The sequence below is a fragment of the Hibiscus syriacus genome, unplaced genomic scaffold, assembly GCF_006381635.1.
Source record: "Hibiscus syriacus cultivar Baekdansim isolate YM2019G1 unplaced genomic scaffold, ASM638163v2 tig00110339_pilon, whole genome shotgun sequence".
Taxonomy (NCBI): domain Eukaryota; kingdom Viridiplantae; phylum Streptophyta; class Magnoliopsida; order Malvales; family Malvaceae; genus Hibiscus; species Hibiscus syriacus.
Genome location: NW_024062692.1, coordinates 781,871 through 803,761, shown reverse-complemented (window position 1 = coordinate 803,761; position 21,891 = coordinate 781,871). Strand labels below are relative to the sequence as shown.

Below are 21,891 nucleotides of genomic sequence, written 5' to 3'. Positions count from 1 at the left end.
ATTCTAGAGAAGCTTGTTACAGACATTCCATTTGATGCAACAATTTTTTTGTAGATCTGTAACTAATCTAGGGTGATAGACATGGCATCCATGTTTGATCTTGTCCCCCTAGCTTCGCAAAAAGCACCCCCAAACAAAAATATGTAGTTTTTACCAAAGTCACTACAGGTAAGTGACGCACACCCTTTAAGGTCGAATTGATTGTCTTAGCCAAGTTGGTCGTCATGTTTCCATATCAATATCCACCATCATATGCGTTTGTCCACATTTCTTTATCGATGAGGCTGATGTAATCGTATCCTTCCTCGTTCTTCGCCCATAAATCTTGAAGCATGAATTCAAATGTTTGGGGTAGTAGTTCGTAACCTGAGCATAAAATGTATAAATTACTAACTTTGTTTCTTTAAAAAATGAAAATGATCAAAAGAAAACAAACTACATCAGTTTCACTTACCCATGCGCACAAGTAATTGACGCTATCATTCTTGTACTTTTCATGGTAGTTCGTAGCAATGTGTCGGATATAATGCCTATGTTGGACAAATGGTGGTTGCCACAGTGGACCCAAAAACTCTATTGTTGCTTTGATCCCAGCTCCACGATCTGAAATGACACAGATTTTTTCTCTCGTGATAACATGTGAACATAAGTTTCAGAGGAAAAAACCCAAGAATCTGTATATTCTCCTTCAGCAAGAGCAAAAACAAATGGAAGAATGTTGCGATTACCATCTTGGATAACTGCCAATAGTAAAACTTGCTTGTATTTTCCATATAAGAAAGTCTCGTCGACCTGGACCACAGGCTTGCAGTATTTGACAATATTAACGCACTGTGGGTAAGTCCAAAAAACCCGGTAGAATTGGCATCAATTGCGAAGAACTCGATCATTATGGTATTCATGGGAGGTTTCGAAGTCAACAATTATCCCATGATTCAACATCCGTACCACCCTAAACCAACTTGGAAGTTCATTGTAAGATGCATCTCATTCACTATGAAGTTTGACAATGACATTTTGTTTTGCCAACCAAGTTTTTTTATATGAGACAGTGTACCCATATTGTGATTGTATAGCAGAAATCAACACTGTAATAGCTATATGGGAGCTTGCTTTTACCATGGGCATGATGGCTTGCAGATAACTTCAGAGTCCAAGTTGGGATGATCTTGGTTGATCCCTCCAGCACAACATGTGTGAGGATCGTTGTATACCGTTAGTTCCCATATATTGTTTTTCCTCTTCATTTTCGATACGTTAACAATCCAATTGCATCCATTTTCACGTTGGGCACAGTGTAATTTTTTATAGTCATCATCGCTTCTTCTTTGCTTGAAAACTCCATGCCTAAATATAACTCACCATTATTTACTGATGAGTAAAATCCATAGTCACCAAGATGAGGCATATCCGAAAATTCTGACACGTACATTGCATCACAGTCAGCTTCATACATGTGTGTTGGAAGTTCAGTTTGTGCCACATTTGAGGGAACTTCATCTACATCATCATCATCATCGGAGTTGAATTGCGGTGATTATGGGTGAATGAATAGTCCAGTCTCAACACCATCCGCACCTGGCTCACGAAGCCGTTCTTCTGGTGGAGAAGATGGTTCCTCCATGCTCTCCACATTTAGGTCGAAGAACCTACTACTTGCACGCCTTCCCCTTGAACTAGAAGGAATATCGACATTGAGATCGAAAAAGCTTGCAGTCGAATGCCTCCCCCTGGAGCTTGAAGCCATCGTGTCAAATGAAAACTGCACATATTGTTGTGTCAAGGGTATCTCCATATTAAGGTCAAACAAATTGACAGATGAATGTCTTCCCATTGAATTGGTCTCGATGTTGCCATACAGATTGTTTGTGGACCCACCTTGGTACATATCGTAAGGAGTTGCTGATGAATGTCTCCCCATTGAAGTTGATGGGACGACACCATGATGCGAATTTCCCATTATGACATTAAAATCATTACACATTACTGTAGTCGGGCTGTCAACTTGATCAACTTGTTCAACCAGTCCATAGTGGGAGCTTAATGACAGATCCCGAATAGCACGCACTTGAACAAACTTTGCATACATCTCAATATCGATGTCTGAATAATTACTTTGAGAATCAACCATCATTTCAACATCATCATTGTTCGATAGTTCGAACGCTGTATAAGTTAATGACAACAATGATGTTGGAAATATGTACTGCAACGACGACATTCTTCTAGTACTTCCAACATGAATCTTCCTTGAAATCTTCGTTATCAGCTCCTCAAGAGTTATGTTTCTCTTGAATGATATTTTAACATAATGATTTGATACGAAAATAACGCCGGTTTCATCTTCTCGAATTTCTCCATCATAATAAACAATAGCTGAAATTCGCGTCATTCTTAGAGTTTGAAAGTGCGACAATATTATATCTGCAAAAAAAAAAACAACTAAAACAAACCTAATTAAATAAATAATATATGAACGAAAATATAACACAATAAAAATTTACACATAAACGTAAATAATTTACATATAAACGTAAATAATTTAAAAAAATAACTTTATATTATTACCGTATCAACAAAAATATTTCGACGTATGCTCCCGCTTTCCAATTTTACAACCACAAAAATTAATTGAAAACAATTAATACAATATTTTTTTTCAAATAATCATATATAATTATAAAAAAATTATAAAAAAATACCTTATAACGAAGATCAAACGAACTTCTGAATAAAATATAAAAGATTTGTCGGATATTTTTTTATGGTTGAGAGGATTATTGTAGTAGTTTCTCGATTGAGAGGGAGTTGTGAGAGAGTTTACGAGGGAGAGGGGTATTTATAGCGAAAGAGAGACGATGCTTTAAAGCCGAAAAGTTCGGATAAAATTATGCAAGCGCGGCCCTTGTACCGCACCTTGCATTATGCATGTGATAATTGGAAGGCGCGGCCCCTACACTGCGATATAGCCCTACGTGGCATAAGGTGTACCCCAGGGGTCGCGTCTTTGCCAGCGTGTATCCATCTCAGCGTAAGGGCGTGCGCCTTACCCCACGTGGCGCCAGATCAGCGTAAGGTGCGCTTCATGGGGCGCGCCTTCCTGCAAAGGGTGTTAGATCGGGAAATAAAGTCTAAACGGTGTCTGACATGGAATTAAAGATTTTAAGGGTGATTTTTCGGGAAATTCACCTTTTACGAAATCATCTTAACATAAAAAATAGGATAAACTACGTGTTTAGTACTTAAACTATCAGTTTTGATATGTTTTAATAACTAAACTTTCATCTTTTTGAAATCATACATAACATTTAATTTTTATTTCATTTTAGTAACCGTTGTTAAAAACTTAATGGACGGGCTCGTCGATCACTGCACCTACAGTAGTCGTCCGTCGCATTTGTCGACTGATGAAGCCCAAACTTTCTAGCCCATCCATTTTCAACCCTCTAAATGTTATTTTGACCTCCGTTTCATCGGAAAATGCCTCAATCTCCCCAAATCAACAATGTATTGTTCGATTTCTTCATTTTTTTGTCTCAACGATTCATTGTCTGATGGACCTGAAACTAGACTATGTTGGCAGATTCGTCATTTCTAGGGGTTCACCATTCAAATTGATCGTTCTTCCACCAGAGCTATGTCACGTCAGCCAATCCGTTTTTTAACAATGGGATACTAAAATGAAATAAAAACTAAATGTTAGTAAGATTTAAAAAAATGAAAGTTTATGTATTAAAATGGATCAAAACTGATAATTTAGATACTAAACATGTAATTTTCCATACAAAATATCATAATTAAAAAATCAATTTATTAAAAAAACTATATAAAAAAATCTGGCATGCAAATATTAAGACAACGTAGAGACAAAACAAATTAAAAAATAAAGGAAATAGAAGAAGGCTTCATGACGCAGAAAACACCCAAAAAGCCGAAAAAAAATGAAAAATAAAACCGTAAGAAACAATTTGCTTCCGATTTAGAAACATTGAAGAATTACAGTTCGAGATCTTAGTTCTTCAATCCCTGAAAGGTAAGCTTTTCAAAACGAATTTTCTATTTTATTTGTGTTGTATTCTACAATTTTTTCAACATCCGTTTGTTTTTATTTCTTAGATTTCCAAGTTTAATCAAGTCAGTTTTAATTGATCTTAATCTCTCACATTGTATAATTTCCTTTTAATAGATACCTAATCTTCAATTCTTAAGCTTTGTTTTTATTTTATTTATTTAATTTAATGGGATGCATTTTCATTTTTTTTGTTAATCTAAAAGAGAGCACTATTATGGTTGCTAAGGAAATGTGTATTTGAGAAGAAATCAAAGTTTTTCTGCATTTGAATTTTCACTGTTCTATACCTTTGCTGAGCTTGGTTATGTTTTGTTTGTGTATGTAGTTAATTATTCAGAACGCAAATAGTGGCATAATGAGTGGCCACAATCGTTGTTCCAAGTTAATCTGCATCTGCTAATTTTGAGAGATTTAGCTTTGAGTTTTCCAGTTTTGGAAAATAAATTGAAGTGTGTTATTTAAGGTAATGAGTTAGATTATTTGAAATATATTGAGGGTCGTCTTGATCTATTTCCTCTAAACTGTTATCCGCCCTAATTATGGGGAACGATGTGTATTTGGGGATTTTCTTCTTTTACATTGTTTTCTTATTATTTTATAATGTTCAAAGACTGAGCCGTGGATACGTGGGGTTTACTTCCTTGCTTCTTTGTTTTTATTATTTGGGCTTTGCTACAGTGCTCTTAGACTTCACTACATATGCAACTGTCGACATATTTCAAGAATTTATGAATATGATTACATGGGAAAAGTTTTTTTTGACAAGAGTTTGTGGTGCAGATATGGTGTTCTTTTTATGATTCAGCTCTATCTTATAATATTTGTGCTGTTCTTTAATGAGTTTGTTTCATCTAAAACAAGATAAATACATTATGAAAAATGTTCGGTAATGTTTCAGTGGTCTACCTAGAGAATAAAAGCAGAGAACTCTTCTCACTTGGGATTTTCTTTTCACCTGTATCATAAGATTTGGCAATGGGAACTACCTTATAAAATTGATGTTGCAGAAAATTGTGTAATATATGATTCACAACCTTTTTTTTTATTAGTATTGTTGTCTGTGATCTATCCAATTGGATTGGGAATATTTTCCGGAATGGCTTCCTTTTTATGCATAGTTGCATTTTTTACTGTGTGAGAAATATGTTTTCATATTTAGATCACTATTTGGTATATAACTAAAGGTTTGATGCATGATACAATCTATTGTTCTTTTGGTTTTCTTTGTTGAATGGGGGCTTATTGGCTCCTAGTTTGTGAACTGAAAGCTTAACTGCTGCTCTTTTCCGGAATTTTGTTGTCTTAAGGAATCATAATTGATTTATTGCATTACCTTCATCTCGTATTCTCTATGCAGGAACCAGTTTTCTTGGTCATGGAAAATTCCAAGGGGTCAACAGACATAAGAGATTTGATCTTTCTGGAAAGCATGCTTTACTTCCACCAAAAAGTCCATCTCCTATAGTTTCCCAAACATATACTGATTATGACCTCAACAATGTTATTGGATCAGTTCAAAATCCTAGAGAGGGAAATACACACCACCTGCGCACTTCCTCTGAAATTTTCTGATAGAGGAACAACCCTCTTGGCTGGATGATCTCCTTAATGAGCCAGAGACACCTGTGCGCAGAGGAGGTCATCGACGTTCATCCAGTGACTTTTGCATATATGATGTATCTAATGCTCGTAACCTAGATTCTGCAGCACAGGAGGATTACAGATATAAAAATATGATTTCTGCACCTTTGTGGGCATCTCTGGAATATGATTATCATATTCAAAAAGATGGTGGGCTTGCTGCATTCTACACTGATGTGAACTTGGTAAAGCAAAAGAATAGGGCACGGGATTCATCTTTGAATGCTATGACTCATCCAAGTGGGCTTTCTTATCGTAGAGAAAACACCAATCTCCAGGGCACAGGATCATCATGTTCTCAAAAAGAAGTAGAGAGTTCTCCACCAACAGTGAGTGAAAAACAAAATTCTGCTGAATCTGCCCTTCTTGATGCAAAAGCTTCTTCTGAGATAAAAGATAATTCTTATGCTAAGTCTTCATCTGACAGTGATTCAAAACGTGCAAAGCAGTGAGTAGCCTATTTCATTGTTCCAGTTGTGGGTTTATATTACTATCATGGTGGAGGAGTGCACGATTATTTCCTTGCATGGCTGTGTCTGCTTTTTTTCCTTGTATCTTATTTTCTGCAGGTCTTACTATCTTTTAAAAGTTACATTTTATGACCTCAAGGAATGTGGTTGCTGGTAATGCAATTAATTACATTTTTCTAATGATCAAATTGACAAGGAGCTTGTCAATTAGTTTCCAATGGGATTTGGAAATGATGCTAGGATATAGATCTGAATGTTCCCTGGGGTGCATCAATTAGATGTTCTTGTGGTTGCATTCCTTTTTTGGCTTATGCATTTCTTGGCTTTGTACCTGCTGGAATTTTTAGTTGAATATTTTCCACAAACCAGATAGATTTGCTTTGGTTTCCTCAAATTCTTGTTGAAAAAATAAAAAATAACACCCAACGAGAACTAAGAAATATCTGAAAAAATGAAAACAATTAAATGTTAGTATAAAAAATAAAGAGATAAAATAATACATAAAAATCAATAAGTAGATCATAGTTTTACTAAAGATTCGAACTTATAATTTCCACCTAACGCCATATAAGCGACCGACAGCCTGACTCTCTAGACGCCCCAGCAGAGTCGCCAAGCTGTCATAACCATTTTTTATAAAACTATTTTTTATTATTTTTAAAAAAAATTATGACTTTTATTTTTGAAAAAATTGAGTATTTTGGATTAATTTGGATTAAATTGAATAGAGTCGCCATCGACCTTTGGATTAGTAGGTCAAATACCTAAAAACGTCTTTTAAAAACAATTTTAAGAAAATAATTTTATAAGACAAAATTTTGGTCTACGTTACCAAAGATTCATTTAAACAGGTTCGGGAGTCGGTTACGTAGGGGAAGGGTAAACACCCCACAACGCCCAAAATTGGTACTGTGTAGCTTACACATCGTCGTAAATGGTGGAAATTACAATTTGAATATGAAGTAAAAAATATGATCTATTTATTGAATATTGTTAAAATAATAGAAATACTTCATTGGTAAGAAATCTCAAGATTTGCAATCCTCCAACGGGAAAGCTATCTCATCTATTCTTATCTATAAGTATATCCTATCTTTGAATTACCACTAAATAATATCGTCATGAGTAAAAATAAAAAATGCTTAATTTATGTATCGTTAATATTAACATAACAACCATTAATACAATAAAAATTATGAAAAATAGAATAATAAATAAATTATGATCTATTTATTGAATGTTAGTTAAAATAAATAAAAAAAAAATCCTTTTCTCGATAAGAAATCCCGAGATTTGCAATCCTCCGCCGGGAAAGCTACCTCGTCTATTTCTTACTTGTAAAGAATATTTTCTCTTTAAATTAAAAAAATGACGAAAATTGACATAAAATGCATCATACTATACTTTTCCAAAACATACATCACTCATATTAAGATTCAATGAAGAAATAATAATAAAGATTAAAATTTAAATATTAAACAATATGAACATCAATAAATTAACAAAAAAAAATAAAAAAAAAATACAATAAAATAATTTCTATAAGCTGTAAAAGGAAGAATTTGCATTTTTTATTCTGTTGAACGTCGTATCGGATTGTACCACTTCGATCAAGTGATACTTTCCACGCCCGTTCTATAATATGTGTTCTTGAAATTATTCGAATAAATAACAATAGAGAAATACAATGGGAATAAATAAAATAAATGCGACATAGAATCTTACATTAAATGAAACAAACAACATTATTTACATAATACAAATAACCAAATAACAAATTCATATAAATGACTACAATAAAAATAAGTAATATTACAAACCAAGATAAATGATCAAAAAGCAGTAAAAAGGACTAGAATATCAACACATAAACTCAAAGAGCCAAAATGTAAAATCAGGAATTTAAAGGACTACAATGAAAGAAACAGAAAATAAAAATTAAAATAGCAATTTCAGATAAATCAGAGTCCATACTAAATACTAAATAGCATATGTACTAAGCTAAAAATAAACCATAAATCATGTACAGGACTAAATGAAATAAAACAGGAACATAAGGACAACAGCAGTTAACCAATTTCCACGCGATGATTAAATTACAACACTTATAAATGCCGTGACCAAAATCAAATGTTAATAGAAATGTCATAACAAACAATAACAGTACTAGGTTATAAGTTCTGAAAACTTATTGCTCGAAATCAAAGAAATTATCATTTCATTTTGGTTTAACAATATGATTACAAACCCTAGGGACAAAAGTGTAGTTAACCCACACGAGGAAAATACAGAACCCTTTTTTCCAAAACACGGCCGTTTCACAGGGGACATTAAAGCCCCTAAACGGGATTTGCCCTCATTCCTCATCTCTACTTCTTCCCTTCTTAAAACAGAGAGCAAAAGAATGCTCTCAAAGTTCTCTCCCTCTCCGCCTCTGTCTCCGCCGTGGAGAAAAAAATAAAAAGGCCACGGCCGCCGCAGCCAGCGGCGATGGCTTGAGAGATCAAACCATGACCAACCCTCCTCTCTTCCTTTGAACAATAACCCTTCTCCTACCCAAGCAAAACGAAAACCCCTATTCGAAAACCCTAGATCCAAAATAAGGAAAGTTTACCTTCAACGGCCTTCTCTGTTCTGGCTAGGCTACAACGACGAGGTTTCTACAAGGGTAAGATCTCCCTCACTTTGTTTTTTTCTTTTTTTTTAGCCCTCTCTCTCTTTTCTGGTTATCACCGCCCCCTATTTTCTCTTCTTTTTGTCTTTTATCCTTTCTTGCATGTGGATTTCTGGTGAGATGATGATGATATCTAGGTAGATAGGATTTGATTTCTCTGATTGGGTGAATAAAATCCGATTTTTCGGGATTTTCGGGGTGTATTCTAATGGGTTTTTTTAGATTTGGGTAAGTTTAGGCCACTGTTATTTGATTGGGTTACTGTTTTTACAGGAACCGGTCACTGTTCATGCAGGAGAGCAGTCGGCGGCGACGGGACACCTCGGCTTGGTGGCTCGGTGATTGGCTCAGGTTGCTCACGCGCTCAGGCATGACTGGTGAAGATCAAACGTGCGGCTGGGGATTGGAATCTGGCTTGAGCGGCGGCTGTGTAGTTAGGGGATTAGGGTTGAAACCCTAAATTGTTTTAGGGTTTGAAACCCTAATCTGATTTAGGGTTTGAAACCCTAATCTGATTTAGGGTTTGAAACCCTAATCTGATGGGTTGGTTCAGTCTGGGTTGTTGGGCTCCGGGATTGGGCTTGTCACTTGCCATCTGGGCTTTGGGTTGGCTGCTGATTTGGCCTTGGGTGTGTAATTGGGCCTGTACAAAATTTGTAATATATAATTTAATAATAATAATATAATAATAATTAATAAAATTAAATAATATAAAAAAGACCTGGACAAAAACGGGTGTCTACAATCACACTATATAATTATTATATAATCATCCTATTATATTGTGTCTGGTTACGTTACATACATGTATCTCGTATAAATTTACTCAAACTGTATTTATTATGATTGTGAACATAATAAATATCATTAAAGTAAACTATATTAAATATATTGAGTTTTAACTTTTAATTTTATCAACCATCCACATAGATACCACATCAAAATGAACAAAATAATATCGTTTTATTAGACAAAAATTAAAGTTAAACTATTATACATAAGAATAGAGCCAGTATCTTTAAAATTCCAAGCTCACGCTTGACAGCTAAGATAACTTGAATTTTTTAAATAATTCTAATACAAATAGTTTATATTTTAAATTGTAGTTGAGATTAATTCTAAAATTATAATTTAGGAGGTTAAACTCAAATTTTTACCATTGTAATTTTTTCTCTATTTCCATTACGTCTCCCATCTCCAATTCCTAAAATCTTATCAGCGGCGAATAATGGCTTGATGAGGCCGCCACCAAACTGATCATGAAGGGTTTACCACGTTGATTAATCTTTTATGGAATGTTTGGAACAGATGTAATAAATAGATTCATAATAAAGAGCTTCAAGTGACGCGTGAGGTAATGAATGTAACCGAGTTTTGGAGGTCAATTAAAGAGGCTTGTGAGTTACCCCTGAGGCAGCACTCAGGACCAACTCAAGGAATAACAAAATTTGTACTAAACTGGTTGAAGGGCAGATTAAAATCAATGTGGATGAGGCTTTCCTTGCTTGCTCCGGAGTTGCAGCAGTTGGTGTGGTTGTTAGGGACCACTATGATATGGTCGTACTGCACAAACGACTGGACCGGTCGAGGCTATGACAATCACGGTAGGACTTCATTTGGCAGTTGAAAACGGATAGAAACACACAATCATGGAAGAAGATGTTATTTCTATTGTCAATCGATTGACGAATCATCACAAAGACTTTTCGATTATAAATTTACTACTCAATGAAGCTCTCGATCTTATTGATAAACACCTGACCCTCAAGGTACACTATGTTAATCGAGAGGCCGACTGAGTTGCACACACAAGTGTACATTGAGCTTTATTGAGAACTAATTTTTTTTATGAACGAAATATATCAAACATAATGTAATTCTTGATGCCATTAGCATCTAACTTATCAGTCGAAAGGTTTACTTTAGAATATTTCGAGGACTTTTTGTGTTAATAAACCTAAAATTAAAAACCACAGTGGGTTGAGGATGCAAACAGAATAGGTTTGGCCCGGGCCCATGGTCCCAACCAAACCCCAAAACGGAAGCTTTTAAGTTGCTTACCATTTGAAAGTCGATTGCCTTCAAACGCAAGTTGAATCATGGTCTCGTGATCAATTTTCTACTGAAAACAGCCGCACTCTCAACAACTTGAAGCTCCAAGTCTCATTCATTTCCAGTAAATCAAAGCCAGATATAACCTTTTTTTGTAAGTTCTTTGTTTCCATAGACGAACTTCTAATTTGTTACGAAAAAGAAAAGAAATGGAAGATGCCAAGAAATCACCACCGCAACAAATGGTATCTTCAGAAAAGGATGAACAAGGAAACGAAAAAGAACCCGAGATGGAGGAGCAACGGCCGGCTTCAACTACAGCGCCAAATAGTGGAGGAGAATGGGGCGGTTGGGGTTTCTCTGCTTTCTCTGTTCTCTCAGATCTTCAAAAGGCTGCCACGGTTGCGGCTGAGGAGATATCTCGCAATGTAAGCTTCATTTTTATACCCCTTAATATTTGTTTATGTGTACCACTGTATGTGTTTCCGTATTCCAAATCAAATATTGTTTATTTGATTTTGTTTAGATATTTGGGTTTGAGTCAATTCAGACCTTGCTTAATTTAATAGGTTTTTGATACTGTGGAAGCTTTATTAACTATGAGTTTAGTTGTTAGAGATTTCTGGTTTTGGTGTATTAAGCCTTACTTTCTGCTTGATATGTGAAGCATTGGAAGTGTAGGAAGGGAAAAATGAAGCACTGTTCAAAGACCTTAACTTGTATGGAAATTCACAGCCTAGGTCCTGGGTTTGATAATGCTGAATGTGGTCATTACTCATTACATAACAAAAAATTAACTGCAGTAGAGTTACTTGCTGTACCTTTTTCATGAACTCTTGTACTGATAAAATGGTTATTATGTTCATAACCCAAATTGATTATGCGAAAGGAAATATGTGTTATTTATCTATAATGGACTTTTTCTTTTCATTCTGGGTGGAGCGTTTTGTGATTTGCTTTTCGTGCATTTTGTGAAAGATGTAGCTCACTGTTTGAGGACCTTACAAGTTGCTGTTATAGCCGTTCATCCATTATGTTAGAGCTGCTGGTTGTAGAAATATCACCAGTTTTCACGTAGATACTAGATGCTGTCATTATTACTGAAATTAGGTTCCATAGGAAGAACTCTATTCACTATTATTGGTAAAATTTTGGCCTCCCATCATTTGAAAACGAATCTTGTCAAAGTTGCAATGAAGTCATTTTGATTAAGAAATCTGATTTCAATATTTTCTTTCCTATTTGGTTTTGATGGAACACTTGCATTTAGTTTTTCGTATGCTAACTATTACCACTTTATCCTTATTGAAGCTGGAAGTGCTGAAAAGGAAAAATGGTAAAATAATATTAAGATCAAAAGGTGCCCACTTCAGGTCAATAATTCTCATATTGTCAATGTCCTCTTGACTCCTTCAGCTTATGTATAATGTGTTTTTGTTTTGCATGTAGGATTTAGGGAGTGATATGGCACCTTTAAACGTTTCATATGGTTACTTGAAGCTTTCTAATTTGCAGTAGTGACAATCCTTTTTATGGTATCCATTTATGAGAATTATTTTAATGATCAAGATATATCCAGAATAACATGAACTGATAATAGTAGCTTCTCTTGTAATGATTATAACAGGCTGTTTTCAATCTTGTTAAGCATTACTTTCTGGATGTAGGCTTCTATGGTTGCAGAAAAGGCTGCAAAAAGCCTTGCAGATATGCAAATTGCTGAAGACTCATAATCTTCAAAGGCAGAAGAAGAAGAATCACCAAGTGAAAAGGAAAGTGAAGATGAGAATGAAAAGCTTTGAACGTCTGCTCTGGATAAGTTAGAGAAAGCAAGTGACAATTCTTTCCTTGGCCACGCAAGTCTTTTTATCCATTTTGATATCATGTGTACTAGTTCTTGCAGCAATAATCTGGATTGATGGTAATGTTTTTGGGGCTTAGTTTCTGCAGAAGCACCAATGTATACTGTCAGTTTCACCATATCATTGTGATGGACAGGAATCAATAGTTTGATTTTTTATTTGTTATATCCTACTTTCATTGGTGGCAGGGTTTGAAGGTTCTTGATAACTCTGTGGAGAATTTTGCTTCTGGGCGTGGCAGGCACTAGGGAGTGCATTGAAAGGGGGTAGCAACTTAGTTCAGAAGTATGTTTCATTTTTTTCAATACAGAGTCCGTTTTTTAATAATTAGTTGATTCCCTGGAGCTTACAAAGAAAAAATAGAGAAAAAAAGGATTGATCCTGGGTAATTGCAAGGCATCTTCTTAAAAAAATTTGGAAGTCACTCAGTGCTAGTATTTAAATTTCTAAACCAATGGGTCCACAGTTCTATCATCATGGAATTTCTTCCTGTATATTGGATCTTCCCTCTCATCTGCAGAAGATGTGACATGACTATGTTTAAGACATAACCACTTCTATTCCGCATGAACCTTGGTAGAATTTTCCTGGCATTTCAAGTGTGGACTCTGGTTAGATGCTTACTTCTATAAATGTGACCTTTCATGCCAAGATAAACAACTGAGCACCATATGCTGTTGCTTGATTTTCTTCTTCTTTTTATAATTTCCCTCTATTTTGTCCTGATGTTGTAGTATCCACAATTGTTGTCATAGAACTCGATAAATAGATATACTCATGAAACAGTTTTCCACTAGTAAAACTTTTCTCTTTTATTTTCTAGGCTTGAGCATTCTGCTGTAAACATTGCTGATTCTATTCAGCATGGCGGTTTACCCGCTGGTTCAGTTCCACCATTATTAATTGAGGTTTGTCATAGTACAGTCATTACACTGTTTGGTAATGTTACAATGATCTCTTATTTCTCATATCAATTTTGCAGACTGGAAAAGCCTTTACAACAAAGGGAATGCAAGTGCTTGAATATGTGGGAAAGGAAACTATGGATCTACTGATCAATGAAACTGGTATAGAAGTTGACACAACGTGACCGCCATAGACCTGGCAGGGTCAGGGGTTGATCCACAGCAAGTGGACACTCTCAGATACATCTCTGATTACATCAAGCCCTTAACGGATTTCATGGCATCGCTACCTGATGAAGAAAAAGTGGTCCTTGTTTGTCACAGCTTAGGCGGTCTGGCTATCTCCCAAAACATGGAAATGTTCCCTCACAAGTCTCTGTATAGGTTTTTTCACTGCCACCATGCCTGGACCAACAATCGACGTTTCCGTTCTCATCCAAAAGGTAAACATGCAATGATTAAGTTATCCCTTTCATGGTTAAAACAAATTATGTTAGTAGTTATCAAATTTTAAATCCTTGATTTGGTTTTCTGTTACAAGGCATTGAATGATCAAGATTCCCAAATGGACAACCGTTATACATATGATGATGGGGCTGGCAGCCATCCAATTGCCTTCACTTTTGGTCCAATGTTCCTTTGTTCCAAAACCTACCAACTCAGCCCACCGGAGGTAAGATATCATTTGAACCATATATGACTCGTACTATTACTTGTACCATATTCGAAAAATATGGATTATTTAAAAATATCGAATTTGAATAAGTATTCGTAATTGAGACCCATTCAGTTCAAATTACTATCTATTGTTATAGTATAAATTTACTAATAAATTGTCTAAAAAAAGTACAGGATTGTGCATTGGCGAGTATGTTGATGAGACCGATACGTTTGTATATGGAAGAAGACAAGTCAAGAGAATTGGTACTCTACCAGGAAAAATACGGGTCGGTTAATCGGGTTTTTATAATTTCAGAAAGAGACATGGTCTCAAAGGAGGATTTTGTACACTGGATGATCCATGAAAACCCACCCCATCAAGTGGAAGTTATCAAAGGATCCGATCATATGGTCATGATGTCCAAGACTACACATCTTTGTAATCTTCTATTATGCATTGCTAAAAGATACAATTACTGAATTTGAGAATAATTTAGTCGTTACACAACTTCTCTAAAAATGAAAAAAATTATAATTATATATTTAGCCCTTAACATTATTCACTTTGAGCATTTTAGCCTTTACCATGATCCGACTATGGTTCTTCTCCTCTAACTCTAACTCAATCCATAGAGAATTTGATTTGCTTGATATAACCCATTTTCTCTGTGGAAGCAGGTCCACTGGTCGTCTTGACAATGAGATCAATATCAGTATCAGGCTCATATGAAGTGTTAACATTAAGAATGCAAAAAAAATATGACTAAGGTACATATCATATATGAGATATGACTTTAATTATGCTCACATTATCTTTGAAGATTGCATTAGTCAAATGAAGTTTGTGACCTGCCTTGATACAATGCATCCACCAATAGTTAAGATCTCGAACTGTGGAACAGACGAAGAACATGAGAGATGATAAAGTGGAGAAACATATTATAAAGGTTCAAACGAGTAGTTTGATTTTTATCACACACATTTCTATCAGAAAGGGTTCATTGTCATTTGTATCACCAGTAAAAGGTAATTTGAAGGTTTACGTAATAAGATTTTCGATGAAAATTATGGATTTACCCATTAAAAAAGATTTGATGGTTTCATAAATTATGTCATTCGAGAATTTAGAGAAGACATGTGGGCATTAGAGTAAAATATTTAAACTATGGTTGGAAAAAAGCTGAATTACTTTTACTTCTCTGTTTCATCTTCTTTCCTCATCTTATTATGCTTCTTTTCTTCTCCAATCTACATAGCTCTAAGGTGGGTGGTAAGAGCTTCTTTCACTACTCTAATAGATCCTTGAGTTTTCCTATACCATTAATAATGATTAGAAACCCTTGTCTTTTATGTTTGGCTGCAATAAGTGGTTAAGAGCAACCAAGTGCAAGAGAAAATGAGAAAGTAAGAATAGCTTAGTAAAAAAGATTTGTTTCGAGATTCTAACAACAAGGTAGTGTATCTTTAATCCTTTATGATATCATGACATTCATAAATGTGATAAATTGTGTGTAGTTATAGCATTAAAGTATGTTTTAAGTGATATGTGTGATTTATGGCTTGAATGACAAAATGATTGTTAAATATATGTTAAATGATCTCATATAACCCACATAAGCTTTAGGAATCGATTTAGGCTTAAACTAGAGTGTTTGAGAGGATTTTGTAGTTATTCTCAAACTTAGAAATAGATAATATGGGCTTAGGTATCGATACTTGAAGAACAATATCAATATTAGATGAATTTGTGAAGAAATCTAAAAATTTTAGCATGAATATCAATATTATTCTATGGGTATTGATATCAAGGATTAGATATCGATAACAAAAAATTTTGAGGCATTTTTGGTATCAAAACTAGTCAGGAATATCAATACCCTAGGGTTTAGTATCAATACCCTAAGTCTGATATCGATGGTCATTGCGTTTTAAAGTCAAATTTGACTTTGAAAGGTTAATAGGACTTAGAGGCGACTCATATGAGATGTTTTAGCCTAAGGAAGATTTAGATGGTCAATTGTGATTAAAGTACTCTTGAGAGTGATAAATGATAAAAATACTCTTTGAGGCATATGTATGACCGAGTTCCCCCTCTACGATCTATATCTCATGGGTATGATGAGAGTGAAAGATCATTGTTAGGTTGATTGATCGGTGAGAAGTTTACCGAATTTCCCGCCTGACTACTATTGTAACACCGAGTGCTATCATTTTGTTTGTGCGTATGGTTGATATATGCTTGTATGTTATTGAGCAAGAGATCAAAATAAGTTCATGGTTAGGTCTTTAGTTATGGACTAGGGAAAGAATAAGACTAATATTATTGTGAAAGAAAGTTGTTGAACCTTAAGCATATGATGCATTGACTTTTGAATCATGCATTTACTCTTTGCTTATGGCTATTTCCGTTAACATACTTTGGGTTAGCAATATATTATTGAGTCCCAAACTAAAGTATCATGGTGTTTTGGTTTGTATAAAAAATTTATAATTGTTATGAATGTCGTATTTTGATAAATTATACCGTGATTTGAAATAGAAATGATTTTTCTTTTAAATTTGATGGTTGTCTCAACAACCCATTGTAATATCTTAGGATCATCAGACGATGATCGAGTTTGGGATGCTATAAGAACATTTGAATTTCAAAAATTAAAAGTTTCGAATAAATCAAATTTTTTTACTGAACGTGAAGCAAGTACAATTTTAAAATGTTCAACAATATTAACATTTCTAAAACAAGTATCCAATCGAGTAGAAGAAGATAGCGTATCAAAGGACACCCCTTTTTTCTTAGTGACTATGAATTTTCATTTAGGTATTTTAAGAAAAATTCGACGTTTTTGATGGATGAAAAATAGTTAAGATGAAGAATGGTGTTTAGAGATATTAAAAGTGACTCTTAAAAGATTTTAAAATAAATTTTTGACTCAAAAATAAGATATTATCGAAATGATATTTTGATTAATAGATTTTTATCGAACACCTTGTTAGTGTATGATAAAATAGTAGACTTTGATTAAATTGAAGAGTGAATAACACTCCTTGTAAAAAATCAACAATTTTAACAAAATAAGAGTTCTCTAGTTCAACCTAATTCAATCAATTCAAAAAAAAAAAAAAAACTTGAATTGAAAAGTTAAAGTTTTGAAAAACTTACCTCAAAGTGGAGATGATTATCAAAAATAAGAACTCAAACGATTTGAGAATGAAAGGGAGAAGAATTTTACTTTAAAGGCCTCAAAGATCGACATGGAATCAAGGATTCTAAATGATTTTTGAAGATGAAAGGGTATTTGGGTTTTACACGAGTGAAGAAAATAAATTTATGCGTGTGAATATTAAGTAATATTTATTTAAAGATTATTAATTATTTAACAATAAATATTTATATTCTTCCATATGCTGTGTTTAAATTTAAAATCTCAAAATATAATAATAGATTATAAATCTCTAAAGCAGTGAGATTGAAGAAATCATCCCATATAAATTAATCCCTCAACCCATGGCTCAATGGTAATACCAGAAAAATATGTATCTTTAACCCATCCAAAGGTAGATTCACCAATTCATATAACACTATCGGCAGCAGCATAGTCACCCTCCACCCCATAAACCCTCCATCAACACGATCGTTTCTTTCTCCTATATAAGCTTCATGTAAAGAGAAGAGTCCCAAAGTCCCAACTATCAGTATATTCAATCTTATCCCTACTAGACCCTTTCTCCCCTTATAATTGTAACAATGGCGATTTGGATCACTTCATAAAAAGAAAAAACCTATCTTCAAAACCTTTATTCATAAATCTCTTAAAAGGGTCTTTGAGATTAACGAAAATGGCGACAATCTCTCCTTGTTCCTCTCTTTTGTTATCTGGTTCTACCCATTTCTATGGCTTCCATAAAATGTATCTTAAAACTCATTCCCCCTTTCTTCATAAGCTCAAGGTAAACCTTATTTCTTTCTCCTTTTGTTCTGTCTGTGTTGGTTTGGCGATTAATTTCAGTCTGAATCTTGCGTTTTAGACTTTGCTATTATCTAGGTTGGTTCTTTTTTTTTTTGTGTGAGCTCTGTACTTAATCTCTCTTGGGTTAAGGTAAAATTAGATATTAGAAATGGTTCTTGTATAATCTTGCTCCGTGCAGCACCATTTACTTTTGGAATAACTCATCTTTTTGTATCCGACATTCTACTGTTGCTTCTCGTTTATTACTAAACTGGCTTGCTTTATTCCCTTGTTACTTTGTATTTCGATTAGTCTCGATCCTTACGGAAATGGGTATGTGCTCTAGCAATGTGGTGTCTTATCTAACCATGTTCATTGTAAAGATTGAAGGTACGGGTACTGATAACAGTTTTTAATTCGACGGGTAGTTTGCGGTTCTTTGTTAGTCAGCCGGTTTATCTTGACAAGTATTTCAATTCTTAAATCATTTTCCGATCACTTTAAGGGCTTCTTTGTGGTAGTGCTATGTTTTTGTTTTTGCTCTGAGGTAAGACTGCATGTTGGTATGTTTGCTTCTTTTAACTTGATTTGTATGGTGAATTTGCTTATAAAGATTTGGCTCTACCATCTCTATAATAAGAAGCAGGTGTTGTGCTTTTAAATATAATTTGTCTTTTCAATGTCTGCTCTAATTAGGGATGACAGTTCGGATTGCTTATTCGGATATATGCGGTTATCCGATTTGTTTATTGCAGATTCAGGTATCGCGAATTTGGATAATTCGTGGATTCGAATGTTAAAATTATCATCCGCATCAGCAGATTTATGTATTTTAATCTGACTTTGGGTTACAAAATGGATAATATGTTAACTTTTAAGTGGATTAGAACCTTGGTCATCCAACTTTTAACGAATTCGGGTTTTTGCAGATTCGGATATTTGATATATTATGTAAAATTTAAATTTGGATTTTTTGGATTTGGATATGGTGGATGACAATATTTACTTCGAATTCAAATAATAGTAATTGCATAATTTGAGGATAAAAAATGGATTGTGATTTTTAGACAGATATGTTGATGCAGATAATTAAAAAGTTACAGGTATCCAACTCGCTGCCATTCCTGGTTCTTATTCATGTATCCTCTCTCTCCTGAACTAAGATTACATTGGACCAATATTTTCCATTTCACTGGATTTGATTATTTATTTTTGGCACATGGAGATCATATAATGATATTTATTCCTAAAGTTCAATGATTGCATATTACTTTTTTTTTACACTTCTCTATTTACTGTCACAACATTATTTATCATTTATTTTTGTGTGCTTTGTTGTAGCAGCATTCAACTCGATATCTCGAAGCACATGGTTGCGGTTTGGCCATGAAACAAAACCAAATCATTCAGAACACCAAGCCAAATATCTGTTCTGCTATGAATATGGCCACAGACCAGTCTGGGGATCCTGAAAAAATAAATTTTGAGTATATAGTAGACAAGGCAAGAAGATTATGGGATAATTCTCCTCAGCCAGTGAAGAGATTTCCTTGGAACAGAGCTTTCGAGAACTTTGTTCAACTCATACTTGATCTTGTACTGGCAGTGGTCAAATATCTAAGTGCACCTGTACTAGCAGTTTCGACCCTTAGTGAGATGTCCTACTGTGCACATCAAAGGAAGTTGACAATCATCCCTGTTCCCCTACTCATTGGCTTTGTACTTGCAGGGGTTCTAAAAGAAACTGCCTTGGAACTATCTCCTCTTCTCAAGGTATGTACCTTTGTAACTCATGAATAACGGATGGTGGAAACTTAAAGACACTAATTGAGTTGACTATGGGAATGCCTTATCTACATTGTATGGAATTTTTTACCGTCATTGTGAGGATGGGCTTATTTACATCAGAGAATCCATCATATTGCAAATGCCTGAAGATGTCTTTTATTGTTTCCCCTTAATAGAACTTATTCAAATTTACAAATATGGATGTTACCAGCATGGTAAATATTGTATAAAAATGTCAGCGTGTGACATTTTGTTAACCTTTTGGCTTGATTTTCAGGATGCAGAAGTTCCATGGCACCTGATTATGATTGCAATATTCTTCACATTGATCAAGTTGCCAGGCCCATATTACCCTTATTGGGGGCGTATTTTCATTCCACACATTACGAATGGAGCATTATTGAGGATTCTAGGGTTAATGTTTTTGTGGTATAGAAGACCCAAAATATCAGGAGCTGAGTTGCCAAATAGTGTGGCAAATGGCACCGATTCTGAAATTGAATAAGCAGTAATCTCAACAGGTAAAGGATTTTGCCCAGTCTGTAACTCAGAAAATGATTGGTAGTTTGTGCAGTTGTTTTTATATGTCAAGTGTATGATAATCTAATTGTCAAGTTGGTTATTTGCATTTACATCAACTTTTCTTTCTGATTTTCAATTACTATGAGTTATTTTGTAATTACCAAGTTCATATATGTACTTCATGGCATAGCAGGTTGCATTTTGTGTCCGAGAAACTGACCGGGATATGCTGCTTAGGAAATTTGTCAGAACTTGAGAAGACTTTGGCTTGGAAACCTAACAGGCTGGTGCTTGGGATTTTCAGCCTGAAACTTTGAACACCAAAAATGCCCTTATCCTGTTTTCCTTTTGTGTGTGTTTTGTTTCATTCAACCTTGAACTAACAGCTCTGTAGTCTTGTTTTCTGGACAGAATATCATGAGGATTTGATCCTAACTGGGGTTAAAAGCTTATACACATTGGCATTACTGAATTTTTGAATACATAAAATACGCTTTCATTATTTGTAGTAAATACAAAGTTGGTAATTTTTCTTTCAAAAGCAGACAACTTTTTTTTTTTTGATTATATGGGGTAAGTATAAAATAATATCTGTTCAAAGATAATTCTCAACCATTTGACATTTAATAATCTCTCTTCTACATTTCTTGTGCTCAAACTTGAGACTTCAAAGAACAACAATAATTCTTTTACCATCGAGGATATAACATACTTTGAAGGCTGAGTACGTATCATATTTATAGCTGATTGCAGCTTTGCTTGCTTGTTCTTTCAGGTTTAACATAGCATTGTATACTTGAAGGCTGAGTACGTATCATCAAGGGCTTATATGTTTTAATTTTGGATAGGTCTGTGTAACAACTTAAACTCGACTGGTAATATTCGAAGAGCTTCAGTGCCATATTGAACCATCGAAGTGACTACTAAATTTAAAATCCTTAAAGGTTTAAAACAACATCCACATCAAATGAAAATTGATAGATAAATAGAGTAGAAATATTTATACAGAACTTAAGTTTTAAAATTCGACATAGATCAAAATAATAATAGAGTTCACATATTGATATAGTAGTAAGGCCCTATGAATGCATATGTTCCCTAAAGAAATCAACTATTATGCACTAAATAGATGATGTTGGAGATCCCACATTGACAATGCTACCTGAACACAACAAAAATCTACTAACTTGCAAACAAAAATAATTTGAACATAAGCATAAGCATGAGAAGCAAGCAATTCTCAGTAAAACTAATTCAGTCTACTATACTTCAAGCAATTTATAAACATAAGCATTCAA

General features: G+C 34.4%; 1 protein-coding gene and 2 pseudogenes across 3 annotated transcripts; all 3 read left to right on the top strand.

The window, feature by feature from the left end:
* Window positions 1-5,447: 5,447 nt before the first annotated feature.
* LOC120120452 lies at window positions 5,448-6,540 on the top strand (annotated as a pseudogene).
* A 6,327-nt stretch (window positions 6,541-12,867) lies between these two features.
* LOC120120538 lies at window positions 12,868-14,816 on the top strand (annotated as a pseudogene).
* Window positions 14,817-18,008: 3,192 nt separating this feature from the next.
* On the top strand, window positions 18,009-21,134 carry LOC120120510. 3 transcript variants are annotated; one of them, XM_039140146.1, is made up of 4 exons: window positions 18,009-18,284; window positions 19,625-20,056; window positions 20,349-20,592; window positions 20,787-21,134. In XM_039140146.1, exons 1-3 carry the CDS (start codon window positions 18,174-18,176, stop codon window positions 20,574-20,576), a joined length of 771 nt encoding a protein of 256 aa, XP_038996077.1. In that variant the 5' UTR covers window positions 18,009-18,173; the 3' UTR covers window positions 20,577-20,592; window positions 20,787-21,134. The 3 variants fall into 3 exon arrangements, with proteins under 3 accessions (XP_038996077.1, XP_038996079.1, XP_038996078.1); XM_039140148.1 differs by having other exon boundaries at window positions 18,010-18,281; XM_039140147.1 differs by having other exon boundaries at window positions 18,011-18,284; window positions 19,628-20,056.
* The last annotated feature ends 757 nt before the right edge of the window (window positions 21,135-21,891 follow it).

Excerpts from the sequence above, each read along its gene's own strand:
- LOC120120510 (XM_039140146.1), top strand. The coding sequence starts at position 18,174 with ATGGCGACAATCTCTCCTTGTTCCTCTCTTTTGTTATCTGGTTCTACC. Across the intron at positions 18,285-19,624 it reads CCTTTCTTCATAAGCTCAAG|CAGCATTCAACTCGATATCT; the intron begins GTAAACCTTATT and ends GCTTTGTTGTAG. Across the intron at positions 20,057-20,348 it reads AACTATCTCCTCTTCTCAAG|GATGCAGAAGTTCCATGGCA; the intron begins GTATGTACCTTT and ends CTTGATTTTCAG.